This window comes from Borostomias antarcticus (genome assembly GCF_949987555.1).
Source record: "Borostomias antarcticus genome assembly, chromosome: 5".
Lineage (NCBI taxonomy): Eukaryota > Metazoa > Chordata > Actinopteri > Stomiiformes > Stomiidae > Borostomias > Borostomias antarcticus.
Window position 1 is genome coordinate 2,632,265 of NC_140238.1, and position 14,928 is coordinate 2,647,192.

The following is a 14,928-nucleotide window of genomic DNA, read 5'->3' on the forward strand; positions in this document are numbered from 1 at the left end:
ATTCGCCATGTGGTTTACACATACTAGGGATTTGACTAGGGTAATGGCATACGCTGATGGAGAGGACATTGGACAGGGTACAGGACAGGACAGTGCAAATACAAAATACAATGCAATACAAGATACAGTGCAAATACAATATAATCAATAAGAAGAAAGGCATACATGTAAAATTACACAATATACAGAATGGAGTATGATGAGTATGTACAGTCTGAATGTACCGTGATAGATGAGCATTGTTTTATATATATAATGTGTGTGCGGTTGAGATGTGGTACAATCAGGCTGTGTGACGGTGGTGCAAAAGGTATCTCCCTCGAAGATTCAAATCAAACTTTATTTGTATACGATTGGTGTCTGGAGGTGCAGCTGTTTAAGAAGAGAAGAGGGGAAAGAACACAGCCTTGTGGGAACCTGCGCTGTTGGTCCTGGAGTCACACAGTTTCACATGCTGCTTCCTGTCAGACAGGAAGTCAGTGATCCACCTGCAGGTGGAGTCGGGCACGTGCAGCTGGGAGAGCACACACTCCAGAGAGTGGGTGGTAGGATGGTGTTGAAAGCAGAGCTGATGTTCACAAACAGGATCCTGGCGTAGGTGCCTGCGGACTCAGGTGCTGGAGAATGTAGTGAAGGGCCATGTTTACTGCGTCGTCCACTGACCTGTCGGCTCTGTAGGCGAACCACAGGGGGTCTGTGGTGGATTTGAGATGCTGCAGAACACGGCCTGATGCCATTTGTATAAGATTGATAGATAGATAACATAAGATAAAATAAGATACTTTAATAATCCCCATGGAGGTAATTTGGGGTTTCAGCAGTGGGGGAAAAAGCAGTCCAACAGCAGTAGGGGAAAAAGTACGGCAGAATAGATAGAGAATATACATAGATAATGTATTAGATAAAAATAAATTACAATTATATATATATAATTGTAATTTTTATATATATATATATATATATATAATTGTAATTAATTTTTATATATATAATTCATATGAATGTATGTGCAGATTCTAAAAGAATAGTATTGATTTCACCAGCCGATCTTGGAAGCTGTGTGGCAACTACAACTCCCATCATGCACTATCATCTGCCCTCCCCCGACCCTGTGACAAAAAAACAATCTGATCAGCTGATCTGACCTGGCAACAAAACATCCCAGAGAAGTCCGTCAGGGAGGGGGACAAAACAATGACACCGCTAAAGTGGATCTCAATGCAATAACTGTTTTTTTAAAGACTTCTCAAACGGAACTGTGCCATTCATTTCATATTTTGTTTTATTTTGAGAACGGATCCGCTGATATCCGAACATTGACTGCTCGCTACTGTTTATTATTGTTGTTGTTGACAAGTTGTTAGCTAGTCAGAGCTAGCTAGCTAACGTTAGCTAGCCACATTTTTATAATACGGACTAGGATTTGTTGCTACTGGTTTAGCAACACTAGCTAATGTTGATTTGTATAGCTGACTAACTTGGGATTTCGTGGACCGTGGAATAATTCTGTGTCAGTCGTTGACTGTGTATCAGTTAAGTGAAGCTAGCTTAATATACTCCTTTGTTTGGGAAGCTGTGTTTGCATAGCTGATGCTAGATCACCGTGTTTGAATGTCAAGTTACAGCAAGTTAGTAAGTTATATATTGCACAATTGGCTTGTTACTGTTATCTGCAGTTAGTTATTTACTGTTAGATACCAAGCAAAGGCAGCTAATATAAATAAGCTTTCCATAAAGTAAACTGGAAGTTTTTTGCTTCAAGAAGAGTTAATGCATGCTGCCGAGACAGCTTACCTGGGTACAACTGTGGACAAGTGTTACATTTGCACATTCATATTTCAGGGGAAATAATTAACCAGTTGTTTTGTCACTAGCTGGGCTGGCTGTCCAGCTGCCTTACTGTTTGTTTGCACCATTTTCTGACTCTGTTCTTTGGCAGCTAAAGGATTTTGTTCTGTTGTGATGTTTGATGAGACCAGTTAGCTAGAAAGGCTTTACTGGAGAGAAAAAATATGTTTACAAGAAAAGTAGTGACTTAGAAAGGCCAGCTAGCTAACCATTCTACCTGACTGCCTCACTGTAATTATATTTGCACTGTCACACACTGACATCACGTTTGACCTATGCTGTATTAAAAAACTATAGATGTATATAGAGTAGCAGAACATTTAGAGTTCAAAGTGTCATCATGCAACTGTGTTAAAGTCATTAATGTCAAGGTGTAGCCTATAGCCTACGGGTGCAGTAGTCTGTGGAGAACATAAGCACATTATTATAGAACACTAAGGTCATATGCTGGGCTTTTCCACTTTGCTATTGGAAGTAGTTGGCATTAAAGTCAGACTAGTCCAGCTAGCGTTACACTGTGTATTGAGAGACAATGAGCGGCCATGGCTCATCTTCAGACAAGGGAGTTAATACCAGCCTGATCTGCCAGGAGAGCTATGCTTGTGGCGGCTCGGAGGAGGCCGCTTTCGAATGCGACGAGTGTACAAACCTGCAGTGTGTTCGCTGCGAGGAGGAGCTTCACAGTCAAGAGTACTTGAGGAACCACAAGCGGGTCGAGATCGGGCCCGGTCACGTCCCCTACTGTGACAACTGCAAAGGGGGCAATGGAGGTCCGGGGAACGGCGGACAGCACCGGGCGGTGGTCCGCTGCCAGAACTGCAAAGTGAACCTGTGCCAAGACTGTCAGAAGCGCACCCACAGTGGCGGTAACAAGAAGAAACACCAACTCACTACCTATCCCCCTCCACCCAAGCCCATAGAGGTACTGGCACCCCCAAGCCTGGGGGTTTTAGACGAGGCTGAAGCCCGTAGAGCCAAACTTCTGGATAAAGTCAGCAGTTTCCTCCTGGTTGATGAGAATGAGGAGATGCAGGTGGGTAACGCGAAGGAGGTCTTGTCAAACATGATTACTAAATTAACTTTTATTAATTATCTTTTAATGAAACTGTTTATTACAGATAAAGGATGAAGACAATTTTGTGAAGACATTGAACTGTGCGCCGGACAAGCTTCTCAAAGTGGTGTCCATCTTTGGCAACACGGGAGAGGGCAAATCCCACACTCTGAACCACACGTTCTTCATGGGCAGGGAGGTGTTCAAGACCTCCCCCACTCAAGAGTCTTGCACGGTGGGTGTTTGGGCGGCTCTCGACCCCGTCCACAAAGTGGTGGTCATTGACACCGAGGGCCTGCTGGGCAACTGCTCCAACCAGGGTCAGAGAACCCGCCTCCTCCTCAAGGTGCTCGCCGTCTCCGACCTTATCATCTACCGCACCCACGCTGACCGGCTCCACGACGACCTCTTCAAGTTCCTGGGAGATGCGTCCGACGCCTACCTGAGGCACTTCACCAAGGAGCTGAAGGCCACCACGGCCCGCTGTGGGCTGGACGTCCCTCTGTCTACTCTGGGACCTGCCGTGGTCATCTTCCATGAGACCGTCCATACTAAGCTCCTGGGCTCGGGTCAGTATTATCTGGGAACTAATGGCTTGGTGGTGTGGTTATTCGCTGTTCTCATCAGTCAGTGCCATCTCCATCTTCTTCACTGGGGGAGTGAATGGACAACAGTAGGAGGGGGCGGCTGTAGCTCAGTTGGTAGAGCGGGTCGTTCAGTGATCGAAGGGTCAGTGGTTCGAATCCCAGCTCTGACTGTCCACATGTCGAAGTGTCTTTGAGCAAGACACCTAACCCCAAATTGCTCCCAATGTGCAGGTTAGCACCTTGCATGGCAGCTGCCGCCATTGGTGTGTGAGTGTGTGTGTGAATGGGTGAATGAGAGGCCATTGTAAAGCGCTTTGAGTGCCGCTAAGGTGGAAAAGCGCTATATAAGTGCAGTCCATTTACCATTTACCATTTATCTCCATCTTCTTCACTGGGCGAGTGAATGGACAACAGTAGATTGTCTGGCATATTTGGCCAATAGCAGTCGAGGCCGTTCTATCCGTGTCTTCACATAGGACAAGTGAGGTGACTGGATAATTACAGGCGCAGAGTAAACCTGGGCGTAGAGCTTGAAGCACGCCCTGTGACACACTGCAATGTTCAAACTAACTATTGTCATTCCAAGGAACATGTTTGGCTAGTCAGGAACCACAGGAATCTCCACGCTATTATTTCAAATGTGACGGCTGTAAAATGGCCCTGTTGATGTATCCCTTCTCAATCTGCTCTCGTTGTTCCAGACAAGTCGTCAGACTCTGTGGACCGGCTGCTGGTGGAGCGCTTCAGGAAGCTGGGCCGTTTCCCAGAGGCCTTCAGCTCCATCCAGTATCACGGCACCCAGACCTGCACCCCCCCGACAGACTTTGGCGGCCTCCAGCGCAACCTGGAGCAGCTCCTCGACAACAACTCCACCCGCTCGCCCCGCACCCCAACCGTCATCTTCAAAGCCCTGCAGGTAAGGGGGGAGGGAGGGAAGGGTTGTTTATAGCCCAGCAACCAGCTGGTGTCAGACCTGTGTCAGCCAGGATAGTTTTTAATTATCGTCCCGTCCTAGAAGAACATCAAGTATATTGTTCAAGAACCGGATGTGTCAGCGTTGTTCATTTTTAGCCGGGTGTGATCCGTCTCCTTTGTACAGGCTTTAAGCGAGCGCTTTAACGGGGAGATTGTGGACGAGCTTCTAGCGCACAGCTGCTTCTTCCCCGACGAGTACTTCACCTGCTCCAGCGTCTGCCTCAGCTGTGGGTTAGTACCATCTCTGTTTCTCTCTCACTGACTTTATAAGCGATTTGTGTTTTCATGGGAAATGGACTGCACTTATATAGTGCTTTTCCACCTTAGTGGCACTCAAAGCGCTTTACAATGGCCTCTTATTCACCCATTCAATGGCGCTTTACAATGGCAGTAGCTGCCATGCAAGGTGCTAACCTGCTCATTGGGAACAATTTGGGGTTGGGCGTTTTGCTCAAGGACACTTCGACATGTGGACAGTCGGAGCCGGGATTCGAACCGCCGACCCTTCGCTCACTGAACGACCTGCTCTACCAACTGAGCTACAGAAGCCTCACCGTGTTTTCACGTCACCGTGTGGTTTGTATTTCAGCTCGGGATGCAGGAACAGCATGAACCACCTGGGCGAGGGGGTCGGACACGACGCCAAACACCGCTGCCGCTACTCCGCCCACTTCGACAACCGCATCTACACCTGCAAGGTGAGCCCAGTGGACGACCGCTCCAGCCTAGGGGCACCCCAAATCAGTTGTTTCTGTCGACGTCGCCATCGACTCCGAAGGTTAAAGTCGCACAGAAATGAAAAAGGCATTCTGTCCCGTTTTGGTTCACATAATTGGTCATAGTGTTCACCTATTCAACGATGTATGCCAAAAAAGTGTACAAAATTCTACTTTCGTTGTAATCTTATATCAAAGTATATAATTTCTTACTTCCTGGAAAACGGTAGGTCACTTGCAATTACGACACCAGGTACCTTAGATTTTAGGCCAATAATCTCACGACATCCACCCTGTCAATCAAAACGTCAACTACTCTGTAGTATATAAATGTATGTAGAAGCCAGAATACGTTGCAGAATAGTGGTATTTGAGATAGTTAGCTAGTGAGACAGCAAGATAGTGAGTTAGATAGCGAGATAGACAGCCTTAGAGAGAGAATATCCCGCCTGCTCGATAACGTTCCAATGAAATTCATCTAAACGTATGTCCCGCCCTTGCAGCCCATTTCAGGCGGAAATACGTCAAAGTACGGAAGCAAGATGTTCTCCTACTTCCCTTTCTGTGTATCTTTAACATGGGTGTCTCCCCTCTAGGCCTGCTACGAAGGGGGGAAGGAGGTAGTGGTGATTCCGAAGACCTCTGCGTCGTCAGACTCTCCGTGGTTGGGCCTGGCCAGATACGCCTGGTCTGGGTGAGCTGCACTTCACTCCAGGGGTCATGGGTAGTGAGGGGTGGGTCAAAGGTTAGGCTTGAGTTACCGCCCGTTCCTCTAATTTTAACCACAGAGCTCCACAGTCGGATGTGTTGTGAAATCTACAGCCCCACTGCCACTTTGTGTTGGGATATGAGATGCTGTAGCTCCACTGCTCCACTGTGGAGTGAGATATGCAGTTGTAGCGTCTTTGTATCAGAATTTGTCTTTGTTTCTTGTGTGTCTGTGTCTGCAGGTATGTGATTGAATGTCCCAACTGTGGGGTGATCTATCGGAGCCGCCAGTACTGGTATGGGAACCAGGATCCAGTGGACACTGTGGTCCGCACTGAAATCCAGCACGTATGGCCTGGGGTAGGAAAAAACGCTGCGATCCAACCTATTTATATACACGAATACCTAGTTGATACAATCTTGGAACAGACGATCTCAGACAACAGTGTTGTCACTAACGGTATGTAAATCCGATCCGAACTCCCTCCGCAGTCTGGCGGCTTTCTGAAGGACAACGGCAACGCGGCCCAGCGTCTTTTAGACGGAGTCAGCTACATCTCCCAGTCCGTGTCCGAGCTGAGCGTCAAGCCTGCCAAGGCCGTCACCTCTTGGCTGACGGATCAGATCGCCCCGGCCTACTGGAAACCCAACTCCCTCATCCTGGTGAGTGACACACCCGCCCCCAGCGCTCTCCAACAGCCGACTCGACACTTTGCCATCCAGAGACCTGTTTACTGCCCTTCTCTGGCACTCAGCCGGGAGCTCTTACTCAACCCGTGTTTGCGTGTCGCAAGATAAGACTCGGAGAGGCCCCCGCTTCGTTCCCTACGCCTCAAAAGGTCAGGTCAATTACAACCTGTTGTTGTTGTTGTCACCGTCGTTTTTTTTTCGTCCCTTGCTCCGTACAGGCGTGCCACGCGTGCCACAGCGTCTTCCAGGACAACGACACTAAGCACCACTGCCGTGCCTGCGGGGAGGGCTTCTGTGACAGCTGCTCGTCCAAAGCCGCGCCCGTCCAGGAGAGAGGCTGGGGACCGGCGCCCGTTCGGGTCTGCGACGTCTGCTTCGAGCAGAGAGAGAGACACGCAGGTGGGCGGCGCCGACCGCCGGGTTAAAGGTCACTCGCATCTCTCTGCTAGCGCTAACCTAGCTGTCTCGCTGTGCGCAGAGCGACCCGAGTCAGAGGCGGAGGAGGAGGAAGGCGGGACCCTAGCCAGGAAGGTCGGCGAGGTGGTGACTAACACTTTGGGAGCTGTGGTCACTGCCATTGACATCCCTCTGGGTGAGCATGGTGTAAAATAAGACTATTGTGTAACGGGACGCCAGATGGCTGCGATCGTTAGAGACATGGGCAGACTGACATCTACTGGCCTCATGAGGAATGTCTCCACGTATTAAGTGATTCAAAACATAGTAACACAATCTTTTTTGAAATCCTAACGTTAGCCATTGTAGTGAGTCAGTGCTAGACCGTGACATTTGAGCGGTCGTCCCCGTGACCTAGCGTGTCTGCTGTCCCCAGGCTTGGTGAAGGAGGCGGCCCGCCCGGCCTACTGGGTCCCCGACCAGGACATCCTCTCCTGCCACCACTGCCAACGCGACTTCACCGCCAAGCTGTCCAAGCACCACTGTCGCGCCTGCGGGCAGGGCGTGTGCGACGAGTGCTCCCCGGAGCGCCGCCCGGTGCCCTCCAGGGGGTGGGACCACCCCGTGCGCGTGTGCGCCAGCTGCAGCCAGAAACCAGGGGATCTTTGAGCATCGTTGGTCTTCCTTCCTCAGGGCCCAGGTGGGAGAGCGTCTCACTCTGGAGCCCCGGGCTTCGCTCACCTCCTCTACCATACCTCCTGTTAGGCTGATGGTTCCGTCCCGCGTTCCGGGGGCTGGAGAGGCCGGAGAGATCCAGGGTCCCCGATGCCTTGTAGAACAACAGGAACATACATGCTACTTTACTCGTCCCTGTTGAAAGAGAGACAGGAGTTTTAGCCTGCATTGACACGAATCACTGCTCTTTTGTTGAATATTTTTGTACCATAGAAAAAATTACATTTGTATAATGTAAAAAAAAAAGTTTGTTGAGATCCCTGTGGGGTTTTTATGATGAGTTTTAATTAATTCTACAATTAAGTGTAGTTGTACTGATGTCATATAAGGTGTAATGGTAATGGGATATTGCCATCAACATTTACAATTGCATGCTCTACTGCAAACGTTTAGTTTTTGCACTAAGTCTGTTGCAGCTGTGAAAAGCTGCTGCTTATCGTGGCCAAAAAGCAGAGACTATACAACCGGTCTGTCTGTCAAGAGTGTAACTGAAATCTAAGCTTTGATTAAGACTATCTGGTCTTCTAAGAGCCGTTCAGGTTACTGTTTCTGTGTGGTGTGGACATAACTTCCTGGGTATTTTACCATGTGATTATGGTTGAATTGAAGATATAATTATGCTAGGGGAGTGTACAATTTAGATTTTAGATGTGGAAAGAAAATATTTATCAATTGCAGAAAAAAAAAAGATGGCCTTTAGACGTTCAGAGGGTGACCTTTGAAAAACCAACACTGAACCTCATTGTCTAACTTATATGGAGTGGCATTTTTGTAATGTATCTTTCTTTTTTGTTTAGATGAAACAGAGAATGGTATATTGAGTAAATCAAGCTTTAACAAACTTTTCCGTCAACATCTCTATTGATAATATGTTTGAAAGAGTAGTTTTAGATAAATTAGGGGACAAGTCAGAACAAGTAATACCTGGATACATACCAAGCAAATGCCTTTACAATTCTGACTATATAAAAAAATGAATATAAAACATTTTGTCTTGCTTGTAAACCTATTATGCTATTTTTCCATTAAATGCGATGCTTGGTTGTGTGTAAGAATATTATGGTGGATTTGCTTTGAGTCAGAATGTGTACTGTGTATCTGGTTAGAATAATGAGGTTGTATCACACTAGCCATTTTTCTGTGATGCACATTGCACTACTACAATTATGACCCCCAGCAAGTTGTGAAGTCCTTTGAAATACCCATTGTGTTGTTTGAGAGGTAAATGTCACTGATCATGTCTAATGTTTCTGAATGACAACAGTCTGTATGCTTTCATTTACACTCATAATTCATGTACTAAACAAGAGAGATATGAAATATGAATTATTTGACTCTGCTAATAAACTTGCCCTCTGAAAAGTGCGCATGTCTACATACTTTCAATGTCAGGCGATGGAATTGTTCTATGCATGTATGTCTGTGTGTGTGTGTGTGTTTGTGTTTGTGTGTGCCTGTGTGCGTGGTGTGCCTGTGTGTGCCTGTGTGTGTGTTGTGTGTGCCTGTGTGTGTGTTTGTTTTTCTAGTCTGGGACTCTCCAACCCTGCAGAAGCAGTGTGGTCCACCTAGAGTCCAGAGTATAACTGCATGTGAACTGTATTTGTGGTAGCAGGGAGGCTGCTGCGAGATCATAATGTCATGACAAGTATTCGTGACTTCTTGTGGCATCAAGTTACATTACATTTTCAAGCACTATAGCCTCTGAGGAATCTATATATGTGATATGATTCAATAACCAAACAGAATAATGGCATTATTTACCATACTAATACGTATGGCGTGAACTGACGTGTCCCTTTAAAAGTATCGGTATTTAGTTTTGTGCAATATAAATACAGGGAGAACCCTTTAAAATTATTTTGACAGTTCACTCCATAAGCCACGCCTTTATTCACATGTACTGCCAATGCATTGGCTAACGATTTCAACCCAGGCTGTGATTGGTTGCTTTTTCGTAGGTTTCCCTCAGAACTGCAAGACGCTGATATTGCGTTACATTGTAGCAAAATGGCGGCTGTCATTCAGAATCCACTAAAGGCGTAAGTAATTTGACAAATTACTGGAATTATATACTGTTACTTTGTTTCCAACACGTAGACTATAAGTAACCGTCAATGTATGTAAATCCGAGACGTATGCACATGACGGATTGAACTGTCGTTACCAATAATGTGCCTATTTCTTCTTGCATAGTGCATTCTCCAAAGTAGCCTGGTTAGTTTTTATTTGACAGTCATGACTTTACATTTTTCTCAGACATGTTATGCATATGCCATTTCGATTTGGCTATATGATGCTGGTCGTTCTGTACGGACTGATCCACTGAACGGATTTTAATTTGGTGTTACAAATAAACTGAATCGCCTATAAAGTGTCTGAACAAAAGACTCGCACAGAAACTATGATAATTAAAAGCGAAATGCATTTGCAGTGGTTGGGAAAGGTCATGGGCCGATGTCTACGGAATAACATTTGACATTCCAAGACTCGTTTACAGTTGGTGTAAATTGTCGACATGTCAACTTCAGCTCCTCCAGCGCAGATGTGGTCGGGACCCGGCAGAGCGAGGGAGGAGGAGGGAGGAGGCATTTTGCGTTTGCATGCCTTCCGAAAAAGTGACAGCAATTTGAGCCCCAGCTTGGGAAAACCCTTCTCGAATAGAACGCGTCTATAGTTGCATCCACACACAAAGCAATGCAGTCTAGTCTTTGTTCGCAAGGAAAATATACAGTGTATCTCTGAGATACAGAATTTTCCCTTTGTTCTATCATATATTTCTCTATTGTCAGTTCAGAATATAATGCAGAACTGCCTCTTGTAAAAGCATCCATGAAGACATTGCTTCATCATGAATATCCTCCACATTTGTGCACGGAAGCAGTGGCAGCAGGGCTTTAGTAGCCCACGTCCCCTTGTGAACAGTAGCCTACAGTAGCCATGGTCTGAGGTGAAGAGTAAGGTAGGCTGTAACTTCACTGTGCCTTTAAGTGGAGGAGCGGGGCAGATTAGCCGGGTCCAGAATCCGGGGCCCATCTGTCAGGATAGGCTTCAACAGGGAGGAAGTGTTGGGCACAACCAGGAGACCCATCTGCCACTCTACGGAGGTACCGTGGCACCCCCGTGGGCCCGGGAGGAGCAGGAGAGTGGGCTCCTCGCGTACATACCATCCTTACACTGTTGCTATTGTATTTTGACGATTGCTGAAGTAAGTATGTGGGAATTAACCTCTTTGGCGCTCTTCATTGCCTGTGGCTTGTCATTGGCAAGGCGCCTCGTTGTTTTATTGTGATTACACAGGATTTAGGCCTGTTTTCCTTTTGGAGAGCCTTATCCTGGCATCCAACGGGACCAACCTGCTCATAGAATCGTACGCGAAGCTGCTGCTTCATCTCCGGAAGCTTTTAGCATTCTCATGTGGAATGTCTCCTCGCTATAAACGCAGGGCTTAATGAAGTGTTTCAATCTGCTATAATTATCCAGCGTCTCGGGTTTCTGACTTCATTTCACACGTTTGTCAGATTATAATTAGTCACACTTGACACTAATTGGATGGCGCTCACATGGACCAGTTTGACCCTTTTTGTATCAAGCATATTCATCTCAGAGACATGGCTTGGTGGTGATCTTTTTTGGTTTGGTGTAGAAATGGGATCGGTGTAGCAAAAGATGTCTCTTTCTCTGTGTGTGTGTGTGTGTGTGTGTGTGTTGTTGTGTGTGTGTGCGTGTGTGTGGACTTGCATGTGTATGTATGTGTACCATACACGTACATTCTACCATGTCCTAATGTATGAATTCTGAGAGAGGTGGATAGGTAGGGTAGACGAGCTGTCGATAGGAAATAATAGTTAAGTTTGAATGAGTCAGGCAGGCATGCAGGCTCATGGTGGGCCCTGCCGTGTGCAGGGGCAGGAGTCAGGCAGGCATGCAGGCTCATGGTGGGCCCTGCCGTGTGCAGGGGCAGGAGTCAGGCAGGCATGCAGGCTGGGGGTGGGCCCTGCCGTGTGCAGGCCAGGGGCAGGGTCTGTTCTTGCTCCGGTGCTCACCCTGGCCCTGTCAGGATGCAGTAGCGCTCAGAAGGTCCTCCTCCCTTGTGGTGCAGCGTTGCTTCCTGTGAAGAAGCAGACGTGCACCTGCAAAGACACAAGCTAGCTGCTCTCCCAGAACAGACTTTTCTTTGAGAGTTTTCTTGCCGTTTAGTAGGTAGCCTACCATATCCCATTTACATATGTTGTTTGTGTTGCTGTTGTTGTTGTTGTTGAAGGGAAATAGGCCTACGTTATTATTATTACACTGATATTACAATGGAGTTGAGTACAACTGAATATAACTTTTGTTCCCAGTCATTATTGGAATGGCGTTAGCTCTCTGAAATATGCAAGATGTGTAGGAATGCCCCTGCTGAACGGCCACAGTAGAGACATGTGGCAGCTCTGACCGTTGACAGGCGAACGCTGATAGCGGAGGCCCCCACCGACTGTGAGATTCCCCCCCCCCCCCCCCCCCCACCCTCTCCCCCCTCCTCCACTAACACACATATGTAGCAGAGCGTGTGTGTCTCGGAGATACCTGAGGCTTTGCATGTGGACACCGTTTGCGAGCGTGCGCTTCTGGTTTTGCTCCGGTCTCCTCACCTTCTCGGAAAACCAACTCAGTCAGCGGCCCCCTGGGGCCCCTGGGACGGTGGAGAGAGAGAGAGAGAGCGAGAGAGAGAAAGAGAAAGAGAAGCGAGCGTGTCGAGGCAGAGAGCGTCGTGTGTCTCTCGCCTTCCGCGCTCTCAGATGCTGCGTCTCATGGTTGGCGACTCAACGCCCTCATAGGCCACAGCACCTGCCCGCTCGGGGCAGATCTCTCTGACAGACGTCTCCCCGACGGTTACCGCGCTACCGAGGGAGCTTTCAACATTTTTACCAACACAACTTTTACAAACCGTTTGTTTTCCTTTCCGCTCGGCGGTTTTACCGAAACAAATGGCCATCCTTCCCTCACACCTTCATCTCTGTACAGTGTCGGCTATAATGTTCCATATAGAAATATGGCTGTCCTCGCGTGCACTCCTAGCATAGCTGCAGGCGCACATAAGACTAGCTTGTCTGAGTGTAGCCTAATGAGTGTAGTGTAAGGAGTCAGGTACACTGTAGGCTACACAGGTGGCAAAATGAGTGCCGAACCGTGTTTAGATTGCAACTGATATCTGTTGTTGTTATTTAATAACACCTGTTCTTCCCAGGGATGGTCACTGTGTGCTGTTTGCACAGCTCTGTCGTAGGTTTTCACAAGGCGGGGGGGGACTTACTTCTTTATTTACCTGAGACTGACTTATTCCTCCTCATGTTACAAACTGACAATGTAGCTTAGTTATCAATTCCTATCTGATGGTTAGTCTTTAACCTTTCGGTGGTATCTGCACACACACACACACACACACACACACACACACACACACACACACACACACACACACACACACACACTCTGTCTTTCTCTCCTCTCACTTTCTTTCTGTCTTCCCCATTTTCTCTCTCTCTCTCTCTGTTTCACACATGTCTCTGTCCTTCACACTTCTCTTCCTCTCTTCTCCCTGTGTACCTGAGCCTGTTTGCTCTTCACAGCCATACCGACACGCCGCCTCGCTTTCCCAGAATGCTTAAACACTGTTGCCTTATCTCAGCCGGGGAGCTTTCTTCTCCGTGAGCGATAACATTCCAAACATGTCTCTTTATCTGCTGGAAGTTGTCTTATCAAGAGGAGAGAGAGAGAGAGAGAGAGAGAGAGAGAGAGAGAGAGAAGAGGGAATTGCACGTCTAAGGCAATCCTGCCTGCTCTGTGGTTCTCTGGCTCCGACTAGAGCAGCTCATTAATGCCCTTTCAAAATGGCTGCCTGCTAATATTGTAATTGGGAACATGTGGGGGACATTTATTATGTTGACGTATGGTGGCTATGTTCAAGAGATTAACGGCCAGCTTGTGCTGCAGTTTCCTCGCGCCGAGCCACCAGTGGCCTGAGTAGCCGGCCCACCTCGGTATCAGCACGACAGAACCATGCTCTAGTCCTACGAACATGGATGTAGCGCATGAAGTATTACGCCGCCATTGTTTAAGGTGCTGCGTTGGAAACCTGTCTGTGCTCCGGGCTCTGTTGAGATTAATTAGGTAGGCTAATTACCATACAGGGCATGTGTTGGGAATGCAGGCGATGAATGTGAAATCTACTCCTCCTTTCACACTGAATATTAACATTGATACCCGGGAAGGGAGTGCCAGGATTGTCACTAGCTAGCACACGCTAGAGCTAGCGAGCCTACTGATCAATCGGCTCATTCACCCGGATATATCAGGGTCATCTGTGGCCTGTAGGCTAAATCTGTAGACCTACTGTGTGTTTGTCCTGATTTAAACCGAACACACGCTTCGCACCGCGACCTCCCCGGCCTAATCATTTCTCTCATTGATTCCGTGCCCCGAATAGCAGCCAATCATAGCTCACTGTGTCGAATCAGTCACATGCCCCCCCCCACCTCCACCCATATCCAGAGGTCGAGACTGTCTGAAAGTCACAACTCTGGAAAGTTCAGCCTAGATCACAGCTGTGACGTTGTGCCCCAGTCATTCCAGTGATTGTCCACAGCGTAGCCACTCTTATCACAGGCTAGTTTAGGGATGCCAGACTCCATTCAGATCTCTGCCAATCTGGAAACATCTCCGTTGGAAGTCGATGCTAGAACAGCGCCTAAAACCCACGCAAGCAATCAGAGCCACTGCCTGCTACATCTCCCAATAGTCTCAGTGTGGATCCGCCATGTCGGAAATAATGTCCTCCCCCTATCTTCGTCCCTAACTGGAGTGGAGAATCAAAACAAAACGTTCACTGTCCCAGTGTAGAGACTGACTCGTGAGTCTAACCAAAGGGTAGAGATCTTGAGAACGTGGGGGGGGGGGGTTGGTTTGGTTCTCTGATCGACCTGGGTCATTAGCATGACATGCTAATCATCATGTAGCATCGTCATTTGCATCTGACCCGATTGCCCGGGATGACCCTCGATCACGCGTCCTGGCTTGTGCGGCAGCGGAAGGGGTCAGCAGGTTCGACGTGCGCTACGGATTTTACATCCCAAGTGTGAAGTCCCACAATGGGGTCGCAATGCCCTACAGCTCTCTCTGTGTTCTAATCAATATTTAACGTTCCCAATGTCTGCGGATTATTGGATGTGAAGATTTTATG

General features: G+C 47.7%; 2 protein-coding genes across 3 annotated transcripts in view; both read left to right on the forward strand.

Annotated features, from left to right (window-relative positions):
* The first annotated feature begins 1,178 nt into the window (after positions 1 to 1,178).
* Positions 1,179 to 9,043, forward strand: LOC311309054 (zinc finger FYVE domain-containing protein 1-like). Its single transcript, XM_084438203.1, has 11 exons — positions 1,179 to 2,881; positions 2,967 to 3,471; positions 4,191 to 4,405; positions 4,589 to 4,695; positions 5,054 to 5,162; positions 5,777 to 5,874; positions 6,131 to 6,248; positions 6,381 to 6,551; positions 6,797 to 6,977; positions 7,057 to 7,170; positions 7,411 to 9,043. The coding sequence occupies exons 1-11, from the start codon at positions 2,381 to 2,383 to the stop codon at positions 7,641 to 7,643; spliced, it is 2,352 nt and encodes a 783-aa protein (XP_084294329.1). The 5' UTR covers positions 1,179 to 2,380; the 3' UTR covers positions 7,644 to 9,043.
* Positions 9,044 to 9,716: 673 nt separating this feature from the next.
* LOC311308723 (zinc finger protein DPF3-like) overlaps positions 9,717 to 14,928 on the forward strand; it is a gene marked incomplete at its 5' end in the record, with an annotated part of 22,513 nt that continues 17,301 nt past the window's right edge. For both annotated transcript variants that reach the window (XR_014630438.1, XM_084437740.1), the window contains one exon: positions 9,717 to 9,748. Coding sequence is in view for 1 of the 2 variants with exons in the window: in XM_084437740.1 (XP_084293866.1) it covers positions 9,717 to 9,748 (32 nt within the window). The remainder of the gene's footprint in view (positions 9,749 to 14,928) is intronic.